At 43.3% G+C, this 27,950-nt stretch overlaps 1 protein-coding gene across 2 annotated transcripts in view; it reads right to left on the minus strand.

The window, feature by feature from the left end:
* Positions 1-15,607: 15,607 nt before the first annotated feature.
* Positions 15,608-27,950, minus strand: part of PAG1 (phosphoprotein membrane anchor with glycosphingolipid microdomains 1) — a 90,429-nt gene continuing 78,086 nt past the window's right edge. For both annotated transcript variants that reach the window (XM_046641935.1, XM_046641937.1), the window contains 3 exons: positions 26,396-26,997; positions 25,492-25,551; positions 15,608-21,035 (listed from right to left, as the gene is read on the minus strand). In XM_046641935.1, coding sequence (XP_046497891.1) covers positions 20,667-21,035; positions 25,492-25,551; positions 26,396-26,997 — 1,031 coding nt within the window. In that variant the 3' untranslated portion in view covers positions 15,608-20,666. The remainder of the gene's footprint in view (positions 21,036-25,491; positions 25,552-26,395; positions 26,998-27,950) is intronic.

The raw sequence follows: 27,950 nt of genomic DNA on the forward strand, positions 1-27,950 counted from the left end.
CTCCTTTCATCAATGCCACACGGTCTTGATGACTGTAGCTTTATAGTAAGTCTTGCTATCAGGCAGTGTAGACCCTCCAATTTTATTCTTATAAAAATTAAATTGTTTGGTTATTTGAGGTTCTTTGATTTGGGATATGAATTTTAGAATCAGCTTATCGATTTCTACAAAAAATCCTTGTGAGGTTTAACGGGATTGCATTGAATCTATAGATCAGTTTGTGGAGAGCTGACATCTTAGCACTGTTGGGTCTGCTGATCCGTGAATGTCATATATCTCTATTTATTTGGGTCTTTTTAAATTTCTCTCACTAATGTTTTGAAGTTTTGGGTTTCTATGTCTCATATATGTATTGATAATATCTTCCTAAACATTGCATGTTTTTCATGCTACTGTAAATGATCTTTCCTAAAAGTTTATCTTCGAGTATTTTTGGTCATATAGAGCAATACCATTGATTTTGAATATCAGCCTAGGATCCCGCAACCTTGCTAAATTTACTTATTTGTTGTAGTAGGTTTTGGTTGTTTGAAATGGATTAAAAAAGGTCTTAAGTGAATGTTCAATCGTATGTGTTTGTAACTGAGGTTGAAGGCAGGAAACAGGCTGTGATGTTGAGGGCTCAGCGCCTCTCAGCACATCTGGAGGCTGTCGAGGCTGAGTACGGGGCTGGGAGCACTTGAAACCAAGACGCCTCCTGACAAAGTCCTCATGCTGAAGAGCCAGCTGATGAGTCACATTTGGTTCAAGGACTGGGAGCTTTTGGAATGGAGATGCCCACAAGAGGTGAGATCTTTATCTGTAGTAAACATTCTAAAGAGCTATTTCACTAAAACCTTTTACAGCAAGTAATCCTTTGGAAGCCACTTGGGATAAAAGGTAACCACAAGCTAAAAAGACAAAGAGGAGGATCTCACTTTATTTCTGTGGTAATGAGCGCGCGGGCGTGTGTGTGTGTGTGTGTGTGTGTGTGTGTGTGTGTGTGTGTGTGTGTGAGAGAGAGAGAGAGAGAGAGAGAGACATAGGGAGGGGATGAGGGAGGGAGAGAGAGAGAGAGAGAAGAGAGAAAATTTAATGACATAGCAGAACTAAAAACTCACTGAGGTTAAGTAGCTGGCAGGAATTCCACACCTCTGTTCTCCCTCGCTCACCCGACTCTGCAAGCGCCCCATCCCCATGCCACGCATGCTTAAATGAAGTCTATTACATTGAAAAATACAGAGAGTTTTGTTGTTGCCACTGTTGTTTGAACAGTTAGGTGATATGGTTGATCACAGAGGCATGAACCAGAACCAGCAGTAGTCGGGAGAATAAGAGGAAAATTTTGGCAGACTTTGGACCTCTACAGGGCGTGAAAAAAGAGGCCAAGTTGACCTCATCTAGAGCTCCTGGGCCAGGCTACTCAAACTGACATGGAGAATTCACATGTAGCAACAGGGCTGCATCTTCCTATCTCACCTCCTATCTTTAGAGCAGTGTCCGGAAATGTGCACATTTGAAATTTTGGAGAGGGCTGGCCGTTGAAAGATTTAAGGCAATTCTGTGATCACAGAACCCCAGATTTGCTGGTCCATTTTCCACCTGCCTAGGGAAGAGCTGCTTTGAGAGCTTTGTGTAGGGCACCTCCCTGTTCCCTCTGGTCATTTTAACTTCCCATCTGAAACTGTGCCCAGGTATTTAGTTCATTAATTCGCTTATTTACTCATTTATTTAAAAAATATTTGTTGACAGCCTACTATAGGCCAGGCATTGTTTTCGGTGCTGGGGCTTCAGCAGCAAATAAAACAGACAAAAATATTTATCGTCATGGAGTTTATATGTTAAACCATTCCTTCAACAACCATTTGTTGTCCTAGGACTTGGATCTGATTTCACAGTTTCACTAGAGGGAGAAAAAAATAACCACATAAATGTCAAAATGGAGGTAAGCGTGGGGTATTGTGGAATTGGTGACCCTATCCTGGGGAATGAGAAGCCTTCCAATAGGTGATGTGAGACTTGAGTAGAATGAGTATGGAGGGTAGGTAAAATTTTCCTCTGCTTTCCTAGGGGCTCCACCTGGGACTGGCATAAGATGGATTAACAGGCGAAAAGCAAACAAATTTTATTTTCATGTACATGGGAGCCCTCACAAGAAAAAAAAAAAATGAAGGCCCAAATAAGTGAGTAGGCCTATGTGTCTATATACTGGGTTAAACAAAGAGTAACAATTGTGGGAAAGGAACTAAAATATATGGTAGGTTTGGGGAGGGGGGGACTAAAGGAAGATGCTTAATTTTAACAAGGTCTGTGTGTACAGATTTCTCTTGGCCTCAACTCCCAGTTTCTGGTGATAAGAGTGTTTCTTCCTCCTGGTACAGGGAGGGCACCATTCACACGGGAATTTTGTCCCCTGCTATAAGGGAGAAAAAGGAAATTCGAGTGTCTTTCTTGCATCTGCTGTTTTTCGTGTGCCTTTAATTCAATCAATATGCCAAAGTGGCATATTTTGGGTAGCATGTTTTGAACGTCTTCAAGTAGGAATTAGCTGAGTGAGAAAATGGGACAGGCATTCCTGGCAGAGGGACAGTAGTCCTTGTAGTGGCCTGGGGGACTACCCCAGCATGGCTCCCGTGTGGGCTGGGAAGAAGGAGTGGGGGCAGTTGAGGCTGTAACTTTAAGCAAAGTTTCGTCATTGAAGGCCTCGTATGTGATGGTGTAACAGTGTCTTATTGCTCCTGTAACACGTTACGTCAACACAAATTTATCATCTTACAGTTCTGGAGGTCGGAATTCTGAAATGAGTCTTACTGGGCTAACATCAAGGTGTCTACAGGGCTGCATTCCTTTCTGGAGGATCCAAAGGAGAATCCGTTCCTTTGCTTTTTTCCAGCTTCTAGAGGCCACCTGCATTCTGTGGCTTGTGGTCCCTTCTCCATCTTCAAAGCAGGCAGCGTAGCATCTTCAACTCTCCCTGTGCCTTCTGCTTCCGTCTTCCACTTTTAAGGACCCTTGTGATTACACTGGGCCCCACTGAGTAACCCAGAATAATCTCCCCATCTCTGGGTCAGCTGATGAGCAGCTTCAATTTCATTCTGCAATCTTAATTACCCCTTGACGTGTAAGGGTACATATTCACAGGTTCTGAGGATTAAGACATAGACATCTGGGTGGGGGGGGGGCATCATTCTCCCAACCACAGATGCGGAGCTACTGAAGGGCATAAGCCGAGGAGCAATATGGTCAGATTTGCCTGTAGAGGAATTGCTATTATATTGTTGGAGATTGGGCTGCGGCTGGGGTTGGGTGAGGGGGTGGACAGGAGGTGGGGGGTACAGAGGTTGTAAATAAAAAGCCCAGTTAAGAGACCATTTCAGTAATTAAGTGAAAAATGATGAGTGCTCGTCTGCACACACTTTAGGTAATTTAACTCTAGGATTCTTAGAAGAATTTAATCTAAGTTTGAGACACACCCCATAGTGTGGAGAATAGGAAATTGTTTTTTAATCCTGGTTTAAGGCATGAATAACTTTGGAACAAAGGCTAATCTTCACACGGAGTTTCCTTACTTTTCCCCAAGAAGAAATGTTTTCTTAGTTTGTAAAATGGGGATGTTGGATTAGATCATCTTTAAAGTTCTCTCCGCACTAACTTCTCCAATTCTGTGAAAAGGAGACGGGTGTTTTTCCACCTTACTTAGATAGTGACTTGAAAAGAAATTAACACATGACTGGAAAGACCTTTGTGAATATGACAATAGAGCTGATGCTAAAGCTGATGCTAATGCTAAGCCATCATTCTACCAAACTGCAGACGACTAGAGCAAGATGCTTCAACGCAGGAAATAGGGACCACTCTGTGAATTCCAGGAGCTGGGAGCCTCTGAAACTCTCAGGGTGTGTTTTCAAAAGAAACATGGCAGATTTTAGTTTCAATTCTTTTCAACGTTGCAGGTGGGAAGAATGGACTGAGGAGTGGATTCCTACTGTGTCCTTCAGGACTCTTGGTGGCAACTGAGGGGAGCTGACTCTGCCTGGGAAGGACCTTGAAGATGCAGGGACTGGCTGGGGGCCGAAGTCTGAGCCAGGAGGACCATCAGGAAACAAGGCAACACGGGGGCCTCAGAGCTGGGAGCACAGACACGGGGCACTGCAGCAATGTCTGGGACATTGTGCCACCCCTGTTTCTGCACAGGATCTGACCTCAAATTGTTCCCTCCATCTTTGTGTTACTAGCAGGATGTTCCAAGCCCTGGGAGCAAACATCTGATCGGTCACGTACCCACCCCCTTAGCTGGAGAGGAAGAATCCGGCCCCCTCAGCTTGGCCTCCCATCTAGCCCACCATTCACAATGAGAAATCTCCTTGGAGGAAGAACAGATTCCAACAAGTGTGTGTATGTGGTGGGGTGGGGTGAGAAGGGAAGGCTAGATAGCCAAAAAATGACAAATGTCTTTTAATCCAACTATCTTGTCTTGTCTCTCTCATCTCTTTGCCTCCTCTTGGCTACTTTTTAGTTTGTTATCTTACTAAACAGGAGGTATGCCACATCAATTTAGACCGATGATCAAAGTAGGATCCCAATTACCAGGATGAGTGAGAAAATGAGACTTTTAAGAGTCACATTGATTCTTTTGAGATTGCCATCCTGATAAAGCATCCTAGATGCTGTAAATCTAAACCCTAACCTAGGTGGAATTTTTCAGCCAATATCTAATTTGTCTTTGCGGTGCAGACACAGCTTCTGACTGCATCCCAGCTAAGGCTGTGTGGACAGACAGGACAGGAGTGGAGCAGAGTCTGGAAGGACCATCACTTTGGGAAACAGGTGCACTTGTAGCAGAGATGTTTGACCACAAGCTCATCATGCCCATTTGGTTCAGTACCACCCCTGTGTGTGCGTAGCAATTCTTCTAGTCGGTGCTCGATGGCAGAGCTTAGCTCCATTGACTGCTTTGTTCTCCAGACACGTCTGTTTACCGTGAATAGGACCAGAGATAGATGGGGATATCCTTCAGTGCTAAATTTCACCATCATAGCGGTCCCAAGTGAGAAAACAAGAGAACACCCCCCGACTTGGGAAGAAAAGGGCCAGCTTTTAAGGGGTCCCTCTTTGTGTGTGTCTGGCTTAGAGGCTGGGACAAGCCCACGTTTCCTGGTAGGAGAGGAGCCAGTGGGCAGGCTGCGTCACTCCAGTTCTGTGCTTGCGGGGCAGCACGCTGGGGCAGGAACCAAGGCCAGGATGAGAGGTGGCTGCTGGTGCTGTGCAGACGTCCCCTTGGCCATCTCTGAAGGTGCCACTGATTCTCCCCATCAAAGAGCCAGCATTTGGGCACCTGCCATGACTGGGACTGGGCAGCTAGGTTACAGGTGTTTTGCTTCTTTGCTTTTCACCCTTCTCTCCTGTGCTTTACTCTCCCTAAACCCTGGAGGGGCCTGAAGCGGCCAGCAGAGGAGAGAGCAAGAGAGGCAGATGTGGGGTAAGGAGTCCAAAGAGCAGGCCCTCCCCTCCATTGCTCTGAGCCCTGCAGAGAGCAACATTAAGGGGGAGGGAGGCAAGCGAGGCTGGGAGGGCATTGTGTACCAGTTGATATACGGGTTAGGAAATAGTGGTCTCGGTTACAGACACTAGGAATCAAACTCAGGTTTTTCAATAATTGTCATAAGGTGGGGTCACGTATATATCCGTCACTGGAATGAAAATGGCAAAGTTTGGCAATGCCATTTCCATTCAGTCATTTAAAAAGCAGTTATTGAATGCTTTCCAGGTGCTGGCTGTATCTACAGAGCTGTCTTTCTGTATTTAGCATTGAGAAGGGCTGAGCCCCTCGTTGGCTTTCCACGGCTGTTTATAAGATTCCCGCAGAGGCTCTCAGAGAGATCCGTCTTACTGAAGCCGTTAATGTGTCCTTTTTCGTCATTGCCGACACTGTTGACTGTAAAATGCACACACCATAAATCAGATGGGTGATTCCGTACTGGGGAGTATCTGATTACTGCGTTCTGGCAGTTTATTTCCTAAATATTTCTAAATGAGTCAAGTACCCAGAAGTGGCGAGACTTTCACCCCTCCAAATCCTGCCTGACGGTTCTGAAGGACGAACATTCCTGCAGGAAGGGGCTCGTTTCTCACCTCTCTGTCGCTAAATTAGAAGTTAACCACTTTCTACGACTGAATTTAGAGCCTTGTATTGCAGCCAAAACACAGTGTGGATTAGACAACTAAAGATGTCTTTTCAAGTGAAACAAAGAAGTTAATTAAAGCCAGACAGGAAGCGTCTCCCGTGTGGTGTCTGGCATTGTACCATCTCTCGAGAGCCTGCAGGCGCCAGCAAGGAGGGGGCAATGTGGCAGGTGGTTGTTGGGAACCTCAGGCAGACCATGAAGTTGACAGAGAGCCCCTCAGGGGATCTGCAGCTTCCCCCACTGGTAGCGCTGGTCAGCAGGCGGAGGCCCAGGCCCAGAGGGAGGGAGTCAGTGTCATGCGTGTGCATGTGTGCAAGCGTGCATATATGTATGTGCAAGCACTCATGTAGGACCTGGGCAGGGTAAAGGGGGAGAAGGACATGAAAAGAGTCACAATGATAACAAAAGGGTGTCTTTTCTGTTCCCCAGTATAAAGGGACAGGGTCTCGGAAGAAAGGAATGAAGAGCACCAAATGTGCTGGGCAGGATAAGAAGTCGGGCACTTCCTGGTATTTCACGTAATGCCCTGGGGCGAGCATTGTCCCGTTTTTACAGATGAGTGGACAGAGGTAGACGGAGTGGCTAGTTAATCCGCAAAAGGTTAAACTGGTGAATAAGCAGCTCTATTGGGATTTGGATTCTGGTCTTTGACACCAAAGCCGGCCTGCAGACATCCCATTGCCCACACTGCCTCTCCAACGGCCCCTTCTTGCAGTTCCTTCCAAGAGATGCGTCTCCAGGTGACTTACCAAATGGCACTTTGGAGGGAAAGCGCTGCCTTGCTAGCCTCTGTGTCTCCACCTATAGACGGAGGCAGATGCATGGGGTTGGCTCGAAGATGCCTTCAAGCTCTAACCTTCTGTCTGTGAAGCCCGGAGAGTCTGGGGGACGGGAACCCGGACTCCAGACTGAGCTCATCGTGGTGGAATCTTACCTCATCATCAAGCTCAGACACACATGATGGTATTTAGTTTCTCTGAAGCTGGCTTGGAGGAGGCCACTAATCCCCACTCCCTCCCACTGCAGGCCTACTGTTTGTAGAGAAACACAGCGCCTGGCACATTAAGGGCTCCGTAACCATTTGATCAACGAGTGAAAGACTGAATGGAGCCTGGTGCTCAGTTGGCTGTGTGTTGTAGGTGGTGGACGTGAAGGAGCTGTGTGCAGAGGAACACAGACACACATCTGTACATCACAGGATTTAAAATGGTATTTCCTTCCAGGGCCACATGGCAAAGTCTGGATTTTTTTTTTTTGAAGCAAAGAAAGATCCAGTTTCAGTGGGTTGGTTAAATGATTTACTTTGATGTGGCTACTTTGTATACACAGATACACAGCTCGACTCAGGCTGTGTTGTGGAGAAGAAAAGAAGTGAAACTTTAAAGCTACAGGCTGTTTATCTTTGCTGTAAAGAGGAGACCCAGAGTGGGTGATCTTTCATATCTGAGAGCCGGTTAAGTAGTCTTGGAACGTGTAACGGCAGGTCTCAGCTCAGCCAGGAGTGGAGACGGGAACTGTACGGCATATTCCCATGGGGATGTTGCGTGGCGAGCGTGGCAGGAGGGAGAACGTTGCGGTGGGTGCCTGCAGTTCAGCCGAAATGCTTAATCCTCAGTTTGAACTTTTACCTTCGACAACATCTGTTACCTTCCTAAATGCTTTGTGTTGAGTCATTTTCAGGGAAATTGAAAAGATGGGGTCTAGATCCTCATAGAACAGGAGAGAAAACAGCTGCAGGAGCTGAGAAGAAAGCGAGATGGATGGTTTAGCAAGGAGTGAGAGCGTGGCGCGTCCCAGCACTCCAGACATCTTGGAACAACCTTGAGGGTTCCACTTCATATGGGAGACAGTTTTGTTTAAATTTCAAAAGAGAACAGGACCTTAGCCTAAATCCTTGCAGCCCAGTTATAGAGTTACGGAGTGTGGGGGGCATTTGGTTTAGGAAGCACAGTGAAAGCAAACCCGGAGGACACATGGTTGCTTTATTTCAGGACTCAGTGGGAAACCACTGGTGCCAAGGGATATGAATATTTAACATTTTCCCAAGGAAACAGTCAATCTGTTAGTTTTTCCTTCCCCAAATAACAAGACGGAGATGATAAGTAAGTGAAAGACACTGGGGACAATTGAAGGTCACTGGATCCAACCAGCTACGAAAAAGAATGAAGTCAGAAGCATCAGAGGATTGAACGCCGTGTAGACAACACCCTAACAATAACTATAACCGACAACAAGAATCTCCGAACTAAAAACATTTCATTTCCAAAAGCTTCCCAGTAATTAATGAGTAATGAGTAAGAGGAGAGAGTAGGGAATAGGTTTTTTTGTGGGGAAATTATTTTTACCTCAACTTCAAAAATGTTCAATGGGTGTTACTGGACGGACCAGTAAGAGAGTGTAATTCCCTCTCACTGTCCGGTTCTCTACTTCATGGGGTCTCCATGCGGTTACCACGCTGGTCTTCATGTGACTGCAGAGTCCTTCATCCTGCATTGCCTTGATCATCACATCACACGTACTCATTGGGGCTGCGTAATGACTTACTCACCGGTGCAAATGAAGTTAACGGAGGAAGACTGTGGGTTTTCGGCAAACCCCTTACCGAAGCTTCTCATCAATGGACCCACTGATTAGGCTCGTGCCTGGTTAGTGATGTTTCAGTGGACACTCCATAGTTTTCCAACGTATTGTCACTGGAGATTTTACATCTCCTTACTCTTCCCCTCTCGTGTCATGATATTATATAACATCTTTCACCAAAAATCTCAAAGCAGTATTATTGAATAACTCTGAAACCAACAGGAAATAGGTAAATATTCTATCACTGGTTGCGGAAATGGGGAGGTGGATTCTAAGCTCAAACTGAAATCATTACTTACCCAGGCGCCTTCAAACTCTCTCCTTTTGTCTCTGAGTTTTAATATTCTCACCATCTATCCACAGAGCCAAGCGTTATCTCCCCATCTCTATGCCCCCAAGTGCCCTACAGCTCCTCGGTTGCCAGATCCCTTCTGTTTTACTACCTACTATGTCTAGAATTAGCACCTTTTTTCTATCCCCTCCATCCTGGGCAAGCCCTCTTCACGTCCACACTGTTCCCCCTGCCTCTGCTCTTAGCTCCCTCCAGCACAAACTCCAAGTGCCTCAGGCTGCAGCCCCGCACCTCCTTGCCATCGTGTCTGCATGAACGTCCACCCGGCCATCATCCACGCTTTCAACATACATGTTTAGTGAGCCTCTACTATGTGCAAATATACCCGTGGGTGAAAGAACATGGCGGTGAACAAAACGGAGACTGCTGTCTTTACATGTGTGGCTTCTTACACTGATGCATGTTACTTAAACTTTTATGGAGAAGTTTTATAAATTTATGGAGTCAAATGTATTCACTGTTTTCCTTCATGATCTGTGCTGTTTTGTGTGTATTGCTTAAGAAATCTTTCAGTTCTAAACCATCATAAAAATTTCCCATAGCACAATTATGATTAAGAACTCAGGCCTGGAATGCAGCTCCCTGAGTTCAAATCCCGTCTGTGCCACTAAAAGTTGGGCAGTGTGGTTCCCTCTTCTGTGCTTCAGTTTGATCACACGTCCAAGTAACAGTACTTACGAGCATTTAACTCACGGGGTCATTTTGAAGATTAAATGAGCTACTACAATTAAATGCATATAGAATTGTGTCTGAGAAATAGTAAGTTTACATTATCATAGCGATTATTCTATTTGTTCCTTATGATTCTCTCTCTAACCCATCTGAAGTTTATTTCCATTTATGGTGTAAGTTGGGAATTTTATGTTATGTTTCACATGGAAAACCAATTGTTGCCAAATCCTTGTTTATAATCTTTCAATGGTTTTTCTTCCCTCCTAGAATCACAGGACAATTCCTTATCTTAATCTACTCCCCTGTATGGGATCTGGCCCCGCCTGCTTCTCAGATCTCCCTTGTCACCTCTCTCCACCGCTGGAGCATAGCCACCCTAGCCTCCTCTGTGGTCCTGGAACACACCAGCCTCTTCGTCTCCCCAGGGCCTTTGCACTTGCTATTCTCTTCTTGGAATGTTTTCCTCCCCAAGATTTATATGGCTGCTCCATGTGATTCAGGCTCTCCTGGCCCACCCAGTATGAAAGATATTATTCCTCCCCACCCCACACAAACCAAGGCACTCTCTATTTCAATGCCACTTGGTTTACTTTGTTGCATCTTCTCTATTTTACTCATCACACTTATGATCTGAAATTTGTTTTGATAAATCTCTTTTCTTCCCCCATTGGAGGTAAGCTTGCCTGGGACAGAAATCTTGGTCTGTTTTATGTGCTGCTGTATCCTCAGAATCTAGAACAGGGCCCAGGAAACAGTAGGGACTGAATAATTACTTTTCTCCTGTCCCAAACAGGCTTGCTCCTTAGAACGATAATTCTGGTGACAGCACGGAAGGCTGATGGTGGTACCACAGAGATACTGAGGATGGGGCTAGCTGGACAAGGGCAAGAACGGTGGAGAAAGAGGTCCGGAGGCCTGGCAGGCTGACCGCATATTGAGTTATTTATACTCGTGTGAGAAGAGCTAGGTGTACCCGGCTTGGAGCCTTGGTGTCGGCTGTGTTCCAGGCCTGGAATAGTCTCTCTGGCTTCTCCTTTTGGTCTCAGCTTAACTGTAACCTGCTCGCAGAGGCCTTTCTGGACTCCTGCATCTAAAGTGGATCTCCAGCGACTCAGGACGGCCAGCTGAGGTATGGAGATACCGATGCCCTGAGAACTTGAACGTGCCTGTCAGTCACTCCAAGGCAGGCACCAAGGCCAGTGGGGGCTGCGCCCCGATGAGGCCCGAGTTAATTCTTCTTCTATCAGTGTTTTTCAGCACCTGCCACATGGTTAAGTGCTCAGTAAATATTTATGAAATGAATGGTTTTTCTGTGGTTTCTTTTGTTTCCCTGTTAACTTGTCTTTCTACTTTGATGTGGCAGTTATTTATTTTTTTTCATTTGGACCCGAGCATCTAAAGCTGTTTGCTTTGAACGACTTGTCTGGTTTCGAAGGCAGCTCTGCCAGGTTGTGAGGCTGTTTATCTCCGTGTCAGATGTTTCTCTTCCTCCCCCCTCTCCCCCGGCTTGGTGGGCTGGTTCTAACTTGGAGGACCTCCCCACCTTGTGACTCTGCCATCGCTTCAGAGATTCACAGGCACAGAGAGGCTTCTGGTTGGGGAAGAGCTCAAATATACCGTCCTCAGACTTTACAAACACGAGTCCAAGACAGGCTCGTAGGACCACGGATGAGAGACAGCTGTGAGAATTCAAGCCAGATCAAACATGTATTTAGTGCTTGCTGTGTGCAGGAAACGGTGGTGTATGCTATGGGGGGCACTTCAAAGCTAAAGCGTGCCCCAAAGGGCAAATGGGGCAGCTGGGAAAGATACGCTCCAGTCCAGCAGGATCCCATTCTGAGAGGACATTAGGACGGACAGATGGAGAAATCTTGGAGGCAGATGTGATGCCTGGTAGACAGTTGGCTTTGCAGCACCCGTGGTCCAGCCTTGAGATTTTAAGAATCATCTAGGATGACAGCAAATATTCCTTCTGTTCATGAATGGGAGTGGAGAATTCTGAGACCCTAGTTACAGTGAGTCAGACATACTCCAGCCTTTTTTGTTATTCTTAAAAAAACTTCACCAGTCCACCTTTCCACCCCCGTGAACACCATCTGCACCAGGAGCGGTAAGGTCCTGAGTCGTTAAGAAAAAATAGACGCCTAGTGCAGATGCTCAGTACCTCATTGAACCCCCAGGACGAGCTGGTCGGTGGGTTCTACGCTGTCATCCCTCCCTTCTCATGTGCAGACTGGGGCCCAGAGGAGTCCAACAGCTTCCTACAAGTCATCATGGGGATGAGACTCAAACTCAGGCCCTTTTCTGCAGAGTTTGCGACTCCAACCACCACACTCTATCGCCCGGTCATCAGCCACATCCTCCTTCCTGTCACAGTGGTGTGCTGATGGCTGAAATCCCAAGACTCTGGTCATGCACTACAGGCGTCTAAATGAGCATCCTCGACCTTCCTAAACACCAAATGAACTGTAACAAGCTTTTATAGAAAACGGACCTTTATTGCAATTAAAAAAGAACAAAGACAATTTGATAAGTGCCTTTAATTACAATGTACCTGCTATTTACACGTGATTATACTTTTATATACAGCTTGAATAAGGTTCATACATGTAAACTATAAGATATTACAAATGAAAGTCCAGCTTTTTGGGAACATCCACGATAGAAATACTATGGGCAGAAACACACAGAAAACAAATATCCATTTCACTTCCTCAGGTACGATTACCGGATGAACGATCAAGATCTGGCCACAGAAGAGAATTACAAATATGCGTCAAATTGAAACTTATTCTTAACATGACTAACAGTATTGCCATTATTTAAACCTTAAACACAATAATTGGATCATTAAAGACAATATGACTTAAATTTATATAGCACCTTCCTCCCAGGGTTCAAAGCATTTGTATTTACCTGTCTTATCTCATTTGTCCCCATCACATCCCAATGAGGTAGGCAATGGTTGGTATCATTATCCCCATTTTGTCTATGGAGAAACTGAGGCACAAAGAAGTTAAATCATTTGCTCAGGGTCACACAGTAAAGTCAGTGCTGGAACAGGGACCACAGAGCCGTGAGCTCTCATCTCCCAAACCAATGCTTCTTTAGACTAAATTGTCCCCTCTGAGAATTTAATTCAACAGCTCAATTCACTTTTCCAAGAAACAAAAAATGTGCAATTTTTTCTCTCATAAAAATTGTTGAAATACTGATAGGCAAGAAACAAACGCTGTGGGGTGGATGTTAGACTGATGCCACAACTCTTCTAGAAAGAGATTATGGAAGTCTTTTGTTAGCTTTTTTTTTTTTTTTCATCGAGGAGTTTCTTTTCTTGGTTAAAACAAAGTTAGTCTTTAAACAAAATATATTTGAAAGGATGCACCTAGTCACCTACAGATGACAGCATTACTAGCCATATTATGCTATCCACAAACCGGATTTGTTCCTGAGTTTACAAAGGAGAAAATATCTAAACAAGAATTTAAATCCTTGAGATACTCTGTCTCATTTATACACATTTACTGTTTGCTCCCTAAGAGACTCAGAGTGGTAGACAGCGAGTCAGGAAATACATTTTCTGGAGACAGAGAAACGGAAACAGTCGGGGGCAAGGAGTCTGGCCCATGTCACTTAGTTCAAATTTTACTTCTAATCCCTGCTCCCCCCCCCCCCCCCCCACCCCCGCCACCCCAGGAATCAAACACAGAGTTGGTACTCAGGAAAAAAGAAAAAATGTCAAAATCAGAGGCATACAAGACTCTCTCAAACGCTTGTTGGCTTGAACATAAAATTCAGCTTTCCTGACATTTTTCGCACACGTCTTTCGCACACGTCTCCCTAAGGGACCAACTCAGCTAACGGTGCTGCCATTTTCCAGGACATCCGTGGGCGCTCACGCAGCAACCCAGAGGAATTAAGCTTCTACTGGGGCTCCGGGACAAACAAGAGAAGCCTTTATTCAACACATAAATGCAAAAAGAGCAAGCGAATTTCTGCAATGGGTCATGAATATCACGTCAAGTTCATTTATGGGTTTTACATTAAAAATATATAAAAACTCAAAGGAATGCTCAAAATCCTTTACAGGCTCACAGGCTTTTAGTTTTCGTCTCCGGCCAGGGAAGGGCACTGCTGTCGCTCGGGGAAGCCTCTGCTGCCTGAATGGGGAGCTAAAGTTAAAAAAAATTTCTCCTCAAGCTTTAAAAAGGAAAAGGAAAGAGTTTGTTTTAAACTCATGGTTTCCAACTTGCTGAGCTAAAAAACAAACAAAACCAAACCAGACATTATAAGAAGATGGTTCCGAACTGCCATCTCCAGGGGCCGAGACTGGCCTGTTAGCCTTAACTGTCCCCTTAAGGATGTCTAACTGGTGTACGAGGTGGACTTTATACATTTAATGTTTAAAAGAAAATGAGCTGATATCTGTTCTGTTAATTTGGAAAAAAAAATTACACCCCTGAATATCCATTCAGATAATTAACTATGATGACTAAGAGGAAAGTTTAAAAATCAAAAGGAAACACATCCTGGGTCCTCAGGTGCTTAGAAAGGCAGACCTGCAGCCACCGATCCCCACTCCCCTATGTGGGGACCTAAAAGGCCCTTGGTTTCTCATTCCGAATATGAGACAGTTGGCCTGTAAATGGCCAAGTTATCCTCAATATCTGGTACCTCCACAGTTAGATACGTGAACTCTCTGGTTTCCTTGAGACCTGGGACAGTAGGTCAACCCAGTTGTCACAGACATCATTCATAAGCATCATTTTCCGGGGGGAGGGGCTATCATAGCTGCATGGCTGAAAAAGGTTCCACTCAATTTACCTTATGAATGATGAATTCTTACAAGAAAGGGTTTTCTCCCCTCAAAACAATCAGTGTCCTCCTACTCTACAGGTAACTAGTGGTCTGCCATTCCAAGGATTTAGCTTTGCTGGAACTTGAGGAGATGCAAGGCCTTCTCAGTACCTTGTGGGGGACAGTGAGCTCACCCCGTCAGAGCATGGGGCTAATTTTTCCGCATTTGGGAGTTTGGGTCCTCAACAAGAGGTTCTTTGCCACGGCCCTTTGGTGCCAACCATTCTCATGAAAGATCTGGGCAAGAGTGTTTTAGCAGAGCTCGTGACAGACAACACTCAGCATCTGCTTCCCCAGGTGGATCTGTGGCCTTCTCTCCGTGGCCCGTGACGCAGGCAAGTGCGAGCGAGGAGCACTGTCGGCTCACCTCGCATGGTGGGGAGCAGTTCTCTGCGGCGTCCGTGACGCTGAGGATTGTGATGGGATTGAGAAAGACGTGGTGGGACGTGCTGTGGAAAGCAGAAACAGCAGAGCTGGGTGCGGGAGAGGCTTGCGGTGGTGCTCTGCAAAGCGACACAGGGGCATCTGCGCAGGAGGAGCGAAAGCAGGGCTGGAAGAAATAGTGGCCTCATGTCCCCATTCTTTAGACTCACTCCTTTAAAGGACGAGAGTCAGCGAGGCGAAAAATTATAAGATGTTGAAGCCAGTAAGAGATATTTTTGGACTTAAACTTTAAAAATTCCCAATATTGAAAACCAACTTTCTCTCTCTTTTGTGACTTGAACATTTTGTCCATTACAAAGACCTTTGGGGATGAGTGAAAATGCTGCTAAGCGTCATGAATTATTTTTGAGTGTTTTTGAGTATTTTTGAGTAAGTATCCTGAGACTGATCAGGATCGCCTAACAGACAACACGTCACTTTTTTTTGGAAACTATTTTTATGAGGAAAAAAATGCATGAACAATGAAATGCAAATTCCTATCTGTTTAGCTATTTTCATGTTTCCCCTGAAAACATGAGGCATGTTCATACAACACAACTATTTGAAAGGTAACAACATGAAAACATTTTACTGTTGTCAATTTAACATACAGGCATCTGAGGAATGACAATTACCAGCCTTTATAATCCATTATGCAAGGTGACTGAGATAAAAACCAAGCAGAAGACATTTAAAAAAAAATCCATAGTATATAAATGGCGAGCAAAGAAAAATCTAATCTAACTGTATTAAGATAAATGATTACCAAATTGAATGCTTTAAAAAAACTGCCTTCACAACAAAAATTGTATTTCTCGTTTCATCTGACATTAAGAGGAATATGAACTACTATTTCTTAAATAAAATAAGAACCTGGAAAAACAATGAATTACTTTGTAAATATTAGAGAGTGGATGTAAACACAGACTTCAAAATGAGCAGTAGGAAAAACAAAACCCACTTATGAATATTTGTTCTCTTCCCGACCACAATTTTTTAAATTTACTTTGGTAATTCCGGATGAAGACTCTAATTCATCATGGTTTCTGGACTGATCTCTTTAAGTCAAACACTTTCTAAGTGTGTTCGACTTATCTAATGCCGCTGTCAAGAATAATGTATTTAAGAAAGGGTACAACGCAGAGCAAAAAACTACTACTAGAAGGACAAGAAATTTAGAATTCACTGCAAAAAAAGCCATATTTGATATTCTTAGACACATGTTCCTATTTTTCACATCAGTTACTTATTAATACCAACACTACACTTGAACTTTCCCAATTACACAGTACAATAAGCCTGTCAAGATTTCCAGGAAATAGCCATCAGTACCTACTGTGCTTCTAGCTGCCAAAGCTGGGTTGGCTGGGTACCAGAATCAATACTTTCAGAAGAATGGCATCCTCAGATCACACGGACTCAGAGAAACCATCACAAGGAGCACTGAAGAAAATGCCATTGCTCATTTACAACATCCTACTTCAGTCTTGAACGGAAGCTTTCTGACTACAGCCATGTCATCATCTCAGAGCCGCTGGTTTGCACATCACACTACTCCACTGCCTGTCGAGTCTGTGGGAAAACCTCGCGGTTCCCAAAGAGAGTGAAATAAAATGCCACCACGTGACACTGGGCCTCTGCTTCTGCTGCCTGGTGGGGGTCACCTTGCTGTGGCTCCATCTTGGCTCACGTGGCTCTTGTGCTTTTGGACAAATCTCTTCTCGAACACCTATCTGAGAAGGACACCTGGGTACCTTTTCCCCTGTCAGGTTGAAGACGCAGCGAGCCACATGGATAAGAAAACTATTTTAAAATACCACTCTTTTTCAGCTAAGAAAATTATGGACATAATTTAAAAGTATGAATGTATTAATTAGAAAAATTAAATGAGGGCAACTTAAGAAGGTTTTCCTGCAATTACCAAATGAAAACTATTGGAGAACTGTTGCTTCTACTCTGCTTTTATGAAAATAGTCATCACACCAGTAGGATAAACATTCAAAATACGTAATAGGATGGATCCTCATTAATTAAGCACCAGAACAACTTTATAGATATCCACATGTACATATGTATGTGTATATATATCACACATATACATAATATTATATATAGATCTCATATATATAATATTATATATATAGTTTGTTACTGGTTAAAGTAAATGCTCTAATTAGAAAAATGAAAATCAAATATGAGAAATAGATACAGTGACACACTGAGGTTAGATTTTAGTTCTTTGTGTTGACTACCTATTGCTAATTTAGCACTCAATTAGAATTAACTTTTAGATTTTGAGGGCAGATAAATCAGTAATGGGATTTTTTCCCACAAAGGAGAGTGGTACTTTTAAAAGCTTTAATAGACTTGATGTAATTCAGTGCAGGACAGGAAAAAAATATATGTGGCCAACATATTTGCATAAATAACTTTCTTCTAGAATTTAAAATTTCCTCAAACATTTCATATAAAACAGGTTACACTTTCCTGCTGACTATATTTGAGAAATAATACAAGTAGGATAAAAAACTTTTCTAAACTTTCAAAACATCTGAATAAAAACAAAGATCCTACTTTTAGGCAAGATGTTTAGAATTCTGATTTATAAGACAAAAAAGTTTTCTTAGAACTTTACCTTTTTGTATCATTTCACATAATCTAGGTTATTATAATTGAATCATGATATGGATGTCAAAGTTGAATTTTAAAGATACAGTAAATTCTTTTTTCTGATAATTATCTTTCATACATTTAAACTGTGTAGCATTTAGCTCAAGACGAAACTTTTTAAAAGAAGCCACAGGGTTTTGTCCAACTCAAAGATTCCAGCACAGATTTTCAAAGAACGAAGTACATGCGATGACATTTATGAAATGCTGTATGATGAGGTCAAAACAGTGACGATACATCAGCAAACACATTTGAGTAAAGTACCCAATGGTCTAAGGAGCAGAGCCGCCTCCTGGAGTTCACCCCGACTCTCCTGCCCCAGCCCTCCTGGACCATGCTATCACTTACTCTTTCAGGATTTGTCCTGGAGGGCCTTACGGTTCCTTTTAAAGTACACTAATAACACTTTATAGCACAACTTATTCTTAGCATGGGTTCTCAAATCAAGAGAGCTATTTCAGTGCATATTTTATGGCTATATTGCACAGCCTTTATTTCAAAACTTCTGGGGGAAATTCTGATAATGAAATTTCAAGATGATACAACTATTTATAAGGAGCTTCTCTCTCTAGAAATGGTTTTAGACTTCAGAGATCATACTCACTTCCCTGGCAATAAGTAAGACATTAAAAGAAATAGAATAAAACTTCTGAGTAGGCAGGTGCCCATAGAGGACGTTACCGCAGTACGCAGAACGCCAGGTGTGCAACGTGACACAGCTATCACCATGTACTAGAGGAATCCCATGACGTCAAATTCATTAACAGTCAGCAACGAAATCACCAGGCAAAATGGCGCTTATGAAGGATGTGAATTCAGAGAGCGAGGGCCTCCCATTTTCCTGATAAACTTCTCCCTAATTCAAGGGTATTCTAATCAATGATGTTGTGCTTTCTAAGTGTGTTCAACTTGTTCAACTTGAAGCCTTCATGGGAGACACCAGGCTGATTGAAAAATAATGGCGGCCAATCACTTTGACCCAACACAGCTCACCTTACAATTTCAGAAACATGTCACAGAGCAGTCACAACACTGAACCCTGAATGCAAGGGATGGAAAAAACATGCCATTGAGCTGGTCCCTACAAATCACAAATTTCAGGAGGCTTCATTCTGCCGACTGCATTCTTAGTCATAACGAGTGAAAACAGCAAGATTATTCAATCTGAAAAGTCACAGATGTCACAGTGGTATGGAATAATTGCCTCTTATTTTCCTTTATCAGTGTAGGACAAGCTCCCTTTCTGTAGCCTACACCATACAATAGCACTTCAGCCAGGTTCCCTTTAAAATGAAAAGTGAACAGGCTTCCCAATGTTGGCTTTATAAGATCTAAAGAGATGATTAAATTCAGACCAGGCTGAGCTCTTAATCAGAGTTATTTCAGCCACTGATTTTTGTAAAATGGAGGAAAAAAAAATCTCAATAGGCAATTTGCATTTGCAAGCACTGGATTTCAGAATTCATCACTGTTTTCTTTAAAATGTGACTAAACCTTAATGGAATTATAATAGTTTCATGAGGTTAATAATTCAGTCAGCCCTAGTCATATTTTGTTCTTCTTTCCATTTTGACCATTTCAAATACTTTAATATCGCCCACCACAAACCACTGAAAATGATCATTTCTGGTTATTCTACTTATTTCTCCAGTGAGCCAGATGATTTTGACCGGGAGCTCCAAGTACCATTTGAAAAGTTGAGTCTTTAAAAACCTTCAATGTTTTAAACACTTGGTTAGAAAAAAAATTAACAACTACTTGTAAATATCTACTTTATGTGCTTTATGGTGTCTTTTCAAAATGAGAGTATAAATCATTGTACATAAAATCAAAATAGTTAATATACATTTTTTCCGGCATTTTCTAGAAATTAGGTCTTAAACATAAAACATCTTATAAATTTATATAACAAAAATAAATGTTTATATTTTAATTGTAGATAGATTACCTTAGGGTAGCAGTTCACTTATGAAATCCCACACTGGTGGTGTGGCAGCAGAGATGATCAGAAACACACATTCAAGTCCACAGCCCTTCAGAGATGGACGTGATGGCTGCCATCCAAATGTGTGGTCTGTGTGCCAACACAGAGATTAAGGCTCTCTGTTTCGGAGGAATGAGCTCTGGGTTAAAACAAGCATAGAAGTACCACAATATTCATTGAAAATACTGAAAAGGCTCTGAAGAGTTTCAAATACTGGGGAAAAAAAACCTTTTTGGCTAGAAAAATAAAACAAAACATCTAAAAATGACTTCAAGTCCTTTGGGAGAGGCTGCTGACGTGGAGTGCCAAAATCAGAAGGACTGAAGACCTAAGAAACTCAAGGGCCGTCCCCAATCCTATCCAGGGTTCCGATGCCTGGTTGCAGCTCCTTGAAGAGGACTGGCGAGCTGACGGGAACCAGCAACCACAGTTTCTTACCGTCTTGAAACACCTACGTCGACGGCAATGACCAAGCCTTATGGGAGAATTTCCTTGGAATGAACCATTAGGAACTGGAAGATTTCAAAGGGAAAAAAGCCATACGTATTAACATTAGTAGCAGAAAGGGAAGAAAGGAAGAAAATCCTGGCTCTTCGGAATGGCAGTATTTTAGGCAGGTGGAGGTGTGGTTCTTGATGAGTAGATCTCTTCCTTACATCTTGGCTTTCCTCACCAACAGGACGAACCCACTGACAGCTGGGAGCTTTCCAGAGGGCGGGGTGCATGAGGGAGATGTGCTTGGGTGTGCCAGTGCCCCCACCAGGCAGGGGCAACACTTGCGTGCAGGCAGGTGTGTACCGCAGTGTTTCTGAAGCTGGGAAACAGTCACCAAATCTTCAGCTCAGTTGTCTTCAGTTTACTAAAGCAGCATATAAAGTGTAGGCTGATGTCGCTTCTTAGCTTCCACAGAAGAAATGTCCCCAACGGGCTGGTCATGTGATATCTGGAGCTGTCTTCTGCGTTCCTAGAGCCTGGTGATATCTCTGCCCTGCTGTAGGTCGCCAATGCTCTCGTAGTCATTCTCCTTTGGGAAACGACCAGGGTGGCCATTGGGCTCCAGGTTGGCCTTTTCCTCTTCTCTGTTTAGAGTCTGTATTGCTTCGTAGTCAGGTTCAGGCTCCTCGCCGGGTCTCCCCGCCGGTGGAAGCGTACTGATGCTGTTGGGAGTTTTCTCAAAGTCTTTCACAGTAGCATAGAGATCATTGCAGGAAGAGGGCGACCTCTGAGCAGCTCCTTGGATGGAGGTGTACGTGGACTCTGGCGCTTTAAGCAACTGTCCTGATTTATTCCCTGACTGTCCAGGTTTATTTACTGATGAATACATAGCCGAGATCTAGAAAACAAAGGATGAACTGAATAAACAAGCTTCAAGCCCGACTTCTCTCTCTCCCTTTTTAGTGACAAGCTAGATACTTAGCACTATGGGAATGTGTCCTTTTAAGATTTGTTCTTTATTTTTGCTCATTTTTTTCCTGTTTTTGTTCGGATATAAGTGACATATACCATATGTAAGTTTAAGGTGTACAACATGATGATTTGGTACACATATATCTTGTGAAATGATTACCCCACGGTTAGTTAACATGTCCATTATCATAATTATCATTTCTTTGTGATGAGAACATTTAAGATCTACTCTCTTAACTTTCAAGTTTAATAGTACGATATTGTCAATTATGGTCACCATGTTGTACACTAGATTCCAAGAATTTACTCATCTTATTGCTGCCAGTTTATACCTTTTGATCAACATCTCATTTCCCCCACCCCCAGCCCCTGGGAACCACCATTCTACTCTCTATTTCTGTGAGTTCAGCCCTTTTAGATTCCACATAAGTGTGAGAACATACGTCTCTTTCTCTGCCTGACTTACTTAGCACAATGCTCTCAAGGTCCATTCATGTTGTCACAAAAGGCAGGATTTCCTTCTTTTTATGGCTGAATAATATTCCATTGTGTGTATATCTGCATATATGTGTGTGTATATATATACATATATATGTGCATATATGAATCATTTGTCCATATATCTCTCTCACATTTTCTTTATCCATTCATCCATTGATGGACAGCTAGGTTGTTTCCATGTCCTGGCTATTGTGAATAATGCTGCAATGAATATGGGAGTAAAGATCTCTCTTCAAGATAGTGATTTCATTTCCTCCAGATATATACCTAAAAAAGTGGGTTCCTTTTTTTTTCCTGCTTTTTCTCCCCAAATCCCCCAATACATAGTTGTATATTTTAGTTGTGGGTCCTTCTAGTTGTGGTATGTGGGACGCCACCTCAACGTGGCCTAACGAGTGGTGCCATGTCCGTGCCCAGGATCTGAACCAGCGAAACCCTGGGCCGCTGAAGCAGAGCGTGCAAACTTAACCACTCGGCCACGGGGCTGCCCCCGGGTTCTTTATTATCTATATGAATCCTGGAGTACATTAGTAAAGAATAATTATATATATTATCTCCAACTTTGTAAGTAGACCAGTCATATTAGCAGAATTCCATGAAAGGTTCTCTCCAGGTCTGCTGAGGGGAATGGGGAGAGCAGGTGAGAGGGCAGCTTGAGAGGCCCCCAGGACCCGCCCACAGCATCATGTCTTATTTTGTTTCAATCTCAGAATGACATTTCACCTGAAAAGGGGCTCTGCTCTACTGCTTTATCAAAAAGGGAAGAAAACATGTATGAGATGAAATGATTCTCAAAATGTGGGCTTCGAACCAGCAGCAGCAGGATCTAGGAATTTATTAGAAAGGCAAATTCTCGGGCCTGCCCCAGAACCGCTGAATCAGAAACTCGGGGCCGGGGCCCTGCACTCTGCAGCTTCTGACATCCACCTCAGGGCGAGGACCACTGAATTAGACTGATCCACTCTTCCTGCATCACAGTGGTCTCAAGAGTAGTTCCTGGATCCTAGTTGGCAGTAAACATATATGTGTAAAAGCATCATTTTCCATTAATGCTTGACTTCATTGCATACTATTGGTCAAAAAGACATTTACAGAATGGGCTAAGTTTTCTTCAGTGGGAAAATTCAGTCTTATTTGCAAGCAGGAAACTCAGCAATGAAATTAGGAGACAATCAACTTACGCTCTTCCTACGCACACCTATTTTCCACGCACACCTGCTGAGTGTCCCTAATAGATAACGTATCATCTCTAATGTCAAGAGGGATGAATTTTCTTTGGTAATGGAGATTAAATCTACTGATTAAGAGATTCTTTGGGGCTATTATTTTATTGTTAGAAATCATGGTTGGAAATTAGTAAAAATAGCCTTCATTACTTGTACTTATCTTGGCCACAGTGATCGATTCATTCAAACACCCGGGAAATAAATGAACATGCTTCCTGACAGATGCTTGGTTTTCAAGTGCAGAGGGAGATTTTCCTGCTTTCCCGGCTCCCACATACTGTGGACGAAGTTTCCAGCTGGCCTCAGAAGCTTCTTAAGACAGGCCTCTACATGGAAACTGGCCGTCTGCACGAGAACTTTTCACTATGGTGGCTCCATTTTGCCAGGCCTCGACAAGCCAAAGGCTCAGAGTCAGGGAAATAATCTTTAGGAAACTCTTGCCATGTTGCTCTGACCTTTCTAAAGAATATTGAATTAACATTCTAACCTTCGAGGTTTTAGTGGAAAAATTACTCTTAAAGTGAAGAATTATAATTATTTGAATTTAGGAAGAATGAGGAAATCTGCTTTTGATAGTGAAGTGTGAATATATGGAACTTATTACCCCAACGGTGGTCCAAGCCAAAAATGTGGACAGATTATAAAGGGGTAAATCATGGAGGTCACTGACAAAGGAAACCAGCATTCTAGATATCGATGCCTCTCCTTCAAGGGCAACTTCAAGGACAAACACATTTCCCTAGATTATAATAATGAGAATTGGCCCCTCACCAGTTTCTGTTTCTCTCCTCAACTTTCTTCCCCATGGCCTCTGCCAGTAACGGCCCCCCACTTTTTGTAAGTACTGGGGTCTTCTTGGCCTTTATACTATTTTTTGAACTACAGGCTCTTTCATTAACTTGCAAGTTAATATTGTCTGGGCATGAACCTAATGTGCAGAGGGTGTCATTGTAAATCTTAGCTCCAATCCAAGTTTCTCAAGACTTCTGAGATTCCTTCTGAATATCTGCCTTCTACAGCTATCACTCTTATTTTGTATACAGCTTTCTCTTCAAGCCCCTTTGCCATTTAGCTTTTCAATTTTTCTCTTTAAAATCTTTCATCTTCATTATTTGGTCTGTACATCATTATTACGTTCTCATAAATTATTTTCTTCCTTTTTTCTACTTTTCTTTTTATAATCAACCCTTTCCCCATCACTCTGTCAATGTGGGGTCAGAGTCCTTAGAACTCAGGTCTCCGTCTCAGTTTCGACTGTCTAACCTCTACTACATGAATACAAAAATAAATGATTTCCATGTTTCTTTTTCCCAAATCTTCTTCCTAAAATGGATATATGTGAATCATGGTTCTTTATTCTATGTAAAAAATTCATCAGTATAACTAGGTCCAATTTTCAAAAACCACAAATGTATGATTAAGAAGAAAAGGAATTCAAAATTGTACATAGTCTTGATTTATTTTAAAGGATTAGTTTTCAGGTCTCTTATCTATCTTACTTTCTTGTCCCGGATGGGAAGGCTCTGGTACGGTGTGGAACACAGACTAGAGGAGGTCAAAGGAGCTGCCCCAGGCCCCAGGGTGCGGTCACTGCCACAGTCTAGTGAGGGGCGGCCACATTGGAGACAGGAGGGGTGCGTGCAAGAGAGCATTTGGAGGTGGACTTGAGGGGCCTTGGCTGCTGACTGGGTCTAAGGACAGTGAGGAAAATGGGGTGTCAAGGATGACCCCCAGCATTTTGGCTTGTGCAACCAGGCAGATAGACAGTAGGTCCATTTCCTGGGGTAGGAAACAGACGGGCTAGGAAACATCCCCTAAGAAAAGCCCTTCTGCTCCTGGAACTTTCAATGTGGGATTGTGGTCTCTCTTCATATTTTAATAGTCTACTCAGAGTTCTCTATAGGAGGAGCTGTACCTGCATGTGTACATTGTTTCTGCGCATGTACAAAATTCACTATGCTAGGAATTCCAGACAGAAGCTATAAGCAGCTGGACAAATTAAGGTGCACAGCTCTCTGTCTGAGCCTCGCTTGACACAATAACATATACACTGGCTTTCACCATCGTAATGCTTCACTGAAAGTTTAGCCAGTGAACTTTTAGCCCTGGTGCTTGGGAGAATATTCAATCCTTTCTTGTTGGCTGCTACGTCTGGCCAGAGCTCGAGCCTGGAATTGTTCTTCCTGGAGTTACCTGCTCTCTGCCTCCCAAATCCCTCACTGAGACCTTCTCCCTCTGTCTCCCAGATGGGATCAACTTCTCGACACACACCTGTTCCAATTTCCTGTATTTTCCAACCCCCTCTGAGTTTCCTTCTAACATGGACTTCCTGACTGCTGACTACAGCTCCTGTCCTTAATTCCTCTTTCCCATTGCTATCTTCTCCCCGCTCCTTTCTATTCTTTCTGATCCTTCTTTCCTACTTAGTTTCCTTTTCTTGGCTGACCTGTCTCCCTTCTTGTCTCACCATCTGCTGGTCACCCTCTGAGCCATTATAAAGCCAACATCTCCAGCTCTGCTCTCTAAACTTATGTTGAAGAGAGTCCTTCAGCTTTTACAGACAAAGGGCAACATGACTGTGCGTTTATTCCAGGAGAGAAGGTCTGTTCTTTATGACAGGGGCTTTCTGGTTATTTACAAAGCAACAAAACTTACCTCTTCTTCTGTGAGAGTGGGGTCTTCTTCCCGGGACTTGTACGACAAGCAGCTAAATCTCTGTTAGAACAAACACAAACCAAGGGAGAGTAGTTGAAGTCAATAAGCCAACCCAAAGAATCCTTTCTTTTGCACGTTTGGATTATTTAGACTATTGTTTCAATTCCTAATTGTCACTGAAGGATTGATTATCAATCAAGGAATGATAATAGAAAAAAATGATGTTTCTTTATCAAATGCCCGAAATTTAAATTTCTACAGTTTGCATGAGTCATCAGGAAGATTCTTAAGTCATCTAGAGACTTTTCACAGCTAACGGAGAAATCAGCTCACATTCTGTGGTTTGCTCCCTGTGGAATACCCAAACTTAAGCGTTACAGGCTATTGTTTAGAAATTGTCACAAAATAAAACCTCTTATTTGATTTATATAAAGGTATATATATAATCAGACACAACCAGAGGCACCCATGAGTCGGTTCCCTCCATGCGTGTTCCTGTGCTTTGATTTCTGGGATGCTGGCAGGGAATATACCTCCACGCTGCAGAGGGAGCAACAAGCAGAAGAGGCTAAATGTGTGACAAAGTGTCTAGTCTCTCTATTTAATTCTTGGTCTTCAAAATGAAGGAAATAACACTTGGCCCCAATTAGACATGACGTCAACACTGGAAAGAATCCAAGTAAGGTGCCAAGAGGGAAATCTTTTGTCAACATGAGTTTTCAGTATTTTATTACTTGGAGGGGGAAAAAAGTCAAATGCAGCTAACACTAAAACAGCTTTCATCGTTCAACGACCTTGAAAGTGTTTGGAGATATTTCCCAGAACAATGAGCAATAAAAGCCCCAGGATTAGCTAGATTCCCACGCGTGTGAAAAGCACATGAAACAAACACGCTGGAGCCCACCTTGCTGGTTTCACCAGTCCCGTCCATGGCTCCTTCTTCTCCTGCCTTTTTCTCTTCCTTCTGAAGGTTTTCATTTTCATCCAGGAGTTTGACAGGTACAGGCGGTGGGGCCTCCTCTTCTGGATCACATGCATTTCCAAGAATACTCTCTGCATTCACACTCTGTCGACACTTCTTGTTTCTGTCCACCGAGGCGTATTCAGCAAAGTCCGCTTTGCCATCGATCTGGGGCCCTGGAAGCTCTTTCAAAGCGGAAGTTGACTTGGACCTGCTGCTGTGGCCTTTACCCGGGTTTGCGGCGGCGGCCACCTCCTTAATTTCTTTCACTGTTTCATACAAACAGTCCTCCACCATGTTTTCTTGGGAGGAACTATCCTTGAGCACTTCATACGGTCCTTCCATCCCGAGAGCCTGGTCCCCATCCACACCTCTCTCATTGAGCATCGTGTCCACCGCGCTATCCGGAGGAATTCTGGGCAGTTCCCGGCTCTGATGACATTTTGGCTTGCCTGTGCTGTCCTGGGAGTCCAAGAGATCCGAAGCCGAGGTCTGGACTTCCTCGTAATGTTGCATGCAGGTCAAAGTACTGTCTTCTGAAAGAACTAACGTGGCAGAAGCATTAAAAGTGGAGAAAGACCATTCCTTAAATAACTATTCGTGAATCAGATCATGAAAAGTGAGGTTAAGTCAAGGTGCTTGCTTTTTATTCGACTCTCACCTGCACATTATAGATGTGATGACTGCTAGCTGATATTATTTCAATCACAGCTTAGGCTAAAGCCACGCATTACATCTTTCCAACACAATATTTCATACACTGTCTTGGCTATATCTGGTTCACTGCTTGTTGTTACTCTCGAGGGGACTCCTGTAGGCAGAGGATCCAACTTGACCAGGGCATGAAAGCAACATTCCATGGGGCCAAACTGGGGGGGACTGGGCCCCAAAAAGGGGGGCATGTGTGCTGGCCACTCTCCCCGACTCTACCAGCCTCCTCCAGTTTGGAGGGATGGTGGGTAGCCAACCCTTTCACAGGTCACTTTTGTTGGGCAGACGTGATAGAAGCAATGGGGCAAAAGTGTACCCTAAGGCCGTTATCCCATAGGGACCGCACGCCCCATGCCTCTTTAAGGTCTTCCTTCCATCTTTCTGCCCCACCCTAACGTTTCTACTCAAATTAGAAAATTCCAAGGGGAAATTCTTGGATCACCACAGAAATGTCACCACATGGAGCTGCTCAGTCATGCCTTACCAAATGTTTTTTCAGGAACTACTACATGCCAGGGATAGTTGAGGTGCTGGAGACACAGCATGCAACCAGGGTCCTGTCCTTCCGGTACTGACACTGTAGTGAGCAAGTTACTAAATTACCGTGTCTCCACTACATAAAGAATATATAATATATACACTATACTATAGATTGCTTATATATAAGTATAAAAAGCATAAGTATACATAAGTGTAAATATATACTTAAACATATATTTATACTGATATCTTCATATATATTTATCGTATATACTCTTTATATAATGTATATTTCTTACATATTAAA

This window comes from Equus quagga, chromosome 16 (genome assembly GCF_021613505.1).
Source record: "Equus quagga isolate Etosha38 chromosome 16, UCLA_HA_Equagga_1.0, whole genome shotgun sequence".
Lineage (NCBI taxonomy): Eukaryota > Metazoa > Chordata > Mammalia > Perissodactyla > Equidae > Equus > Equus quagga.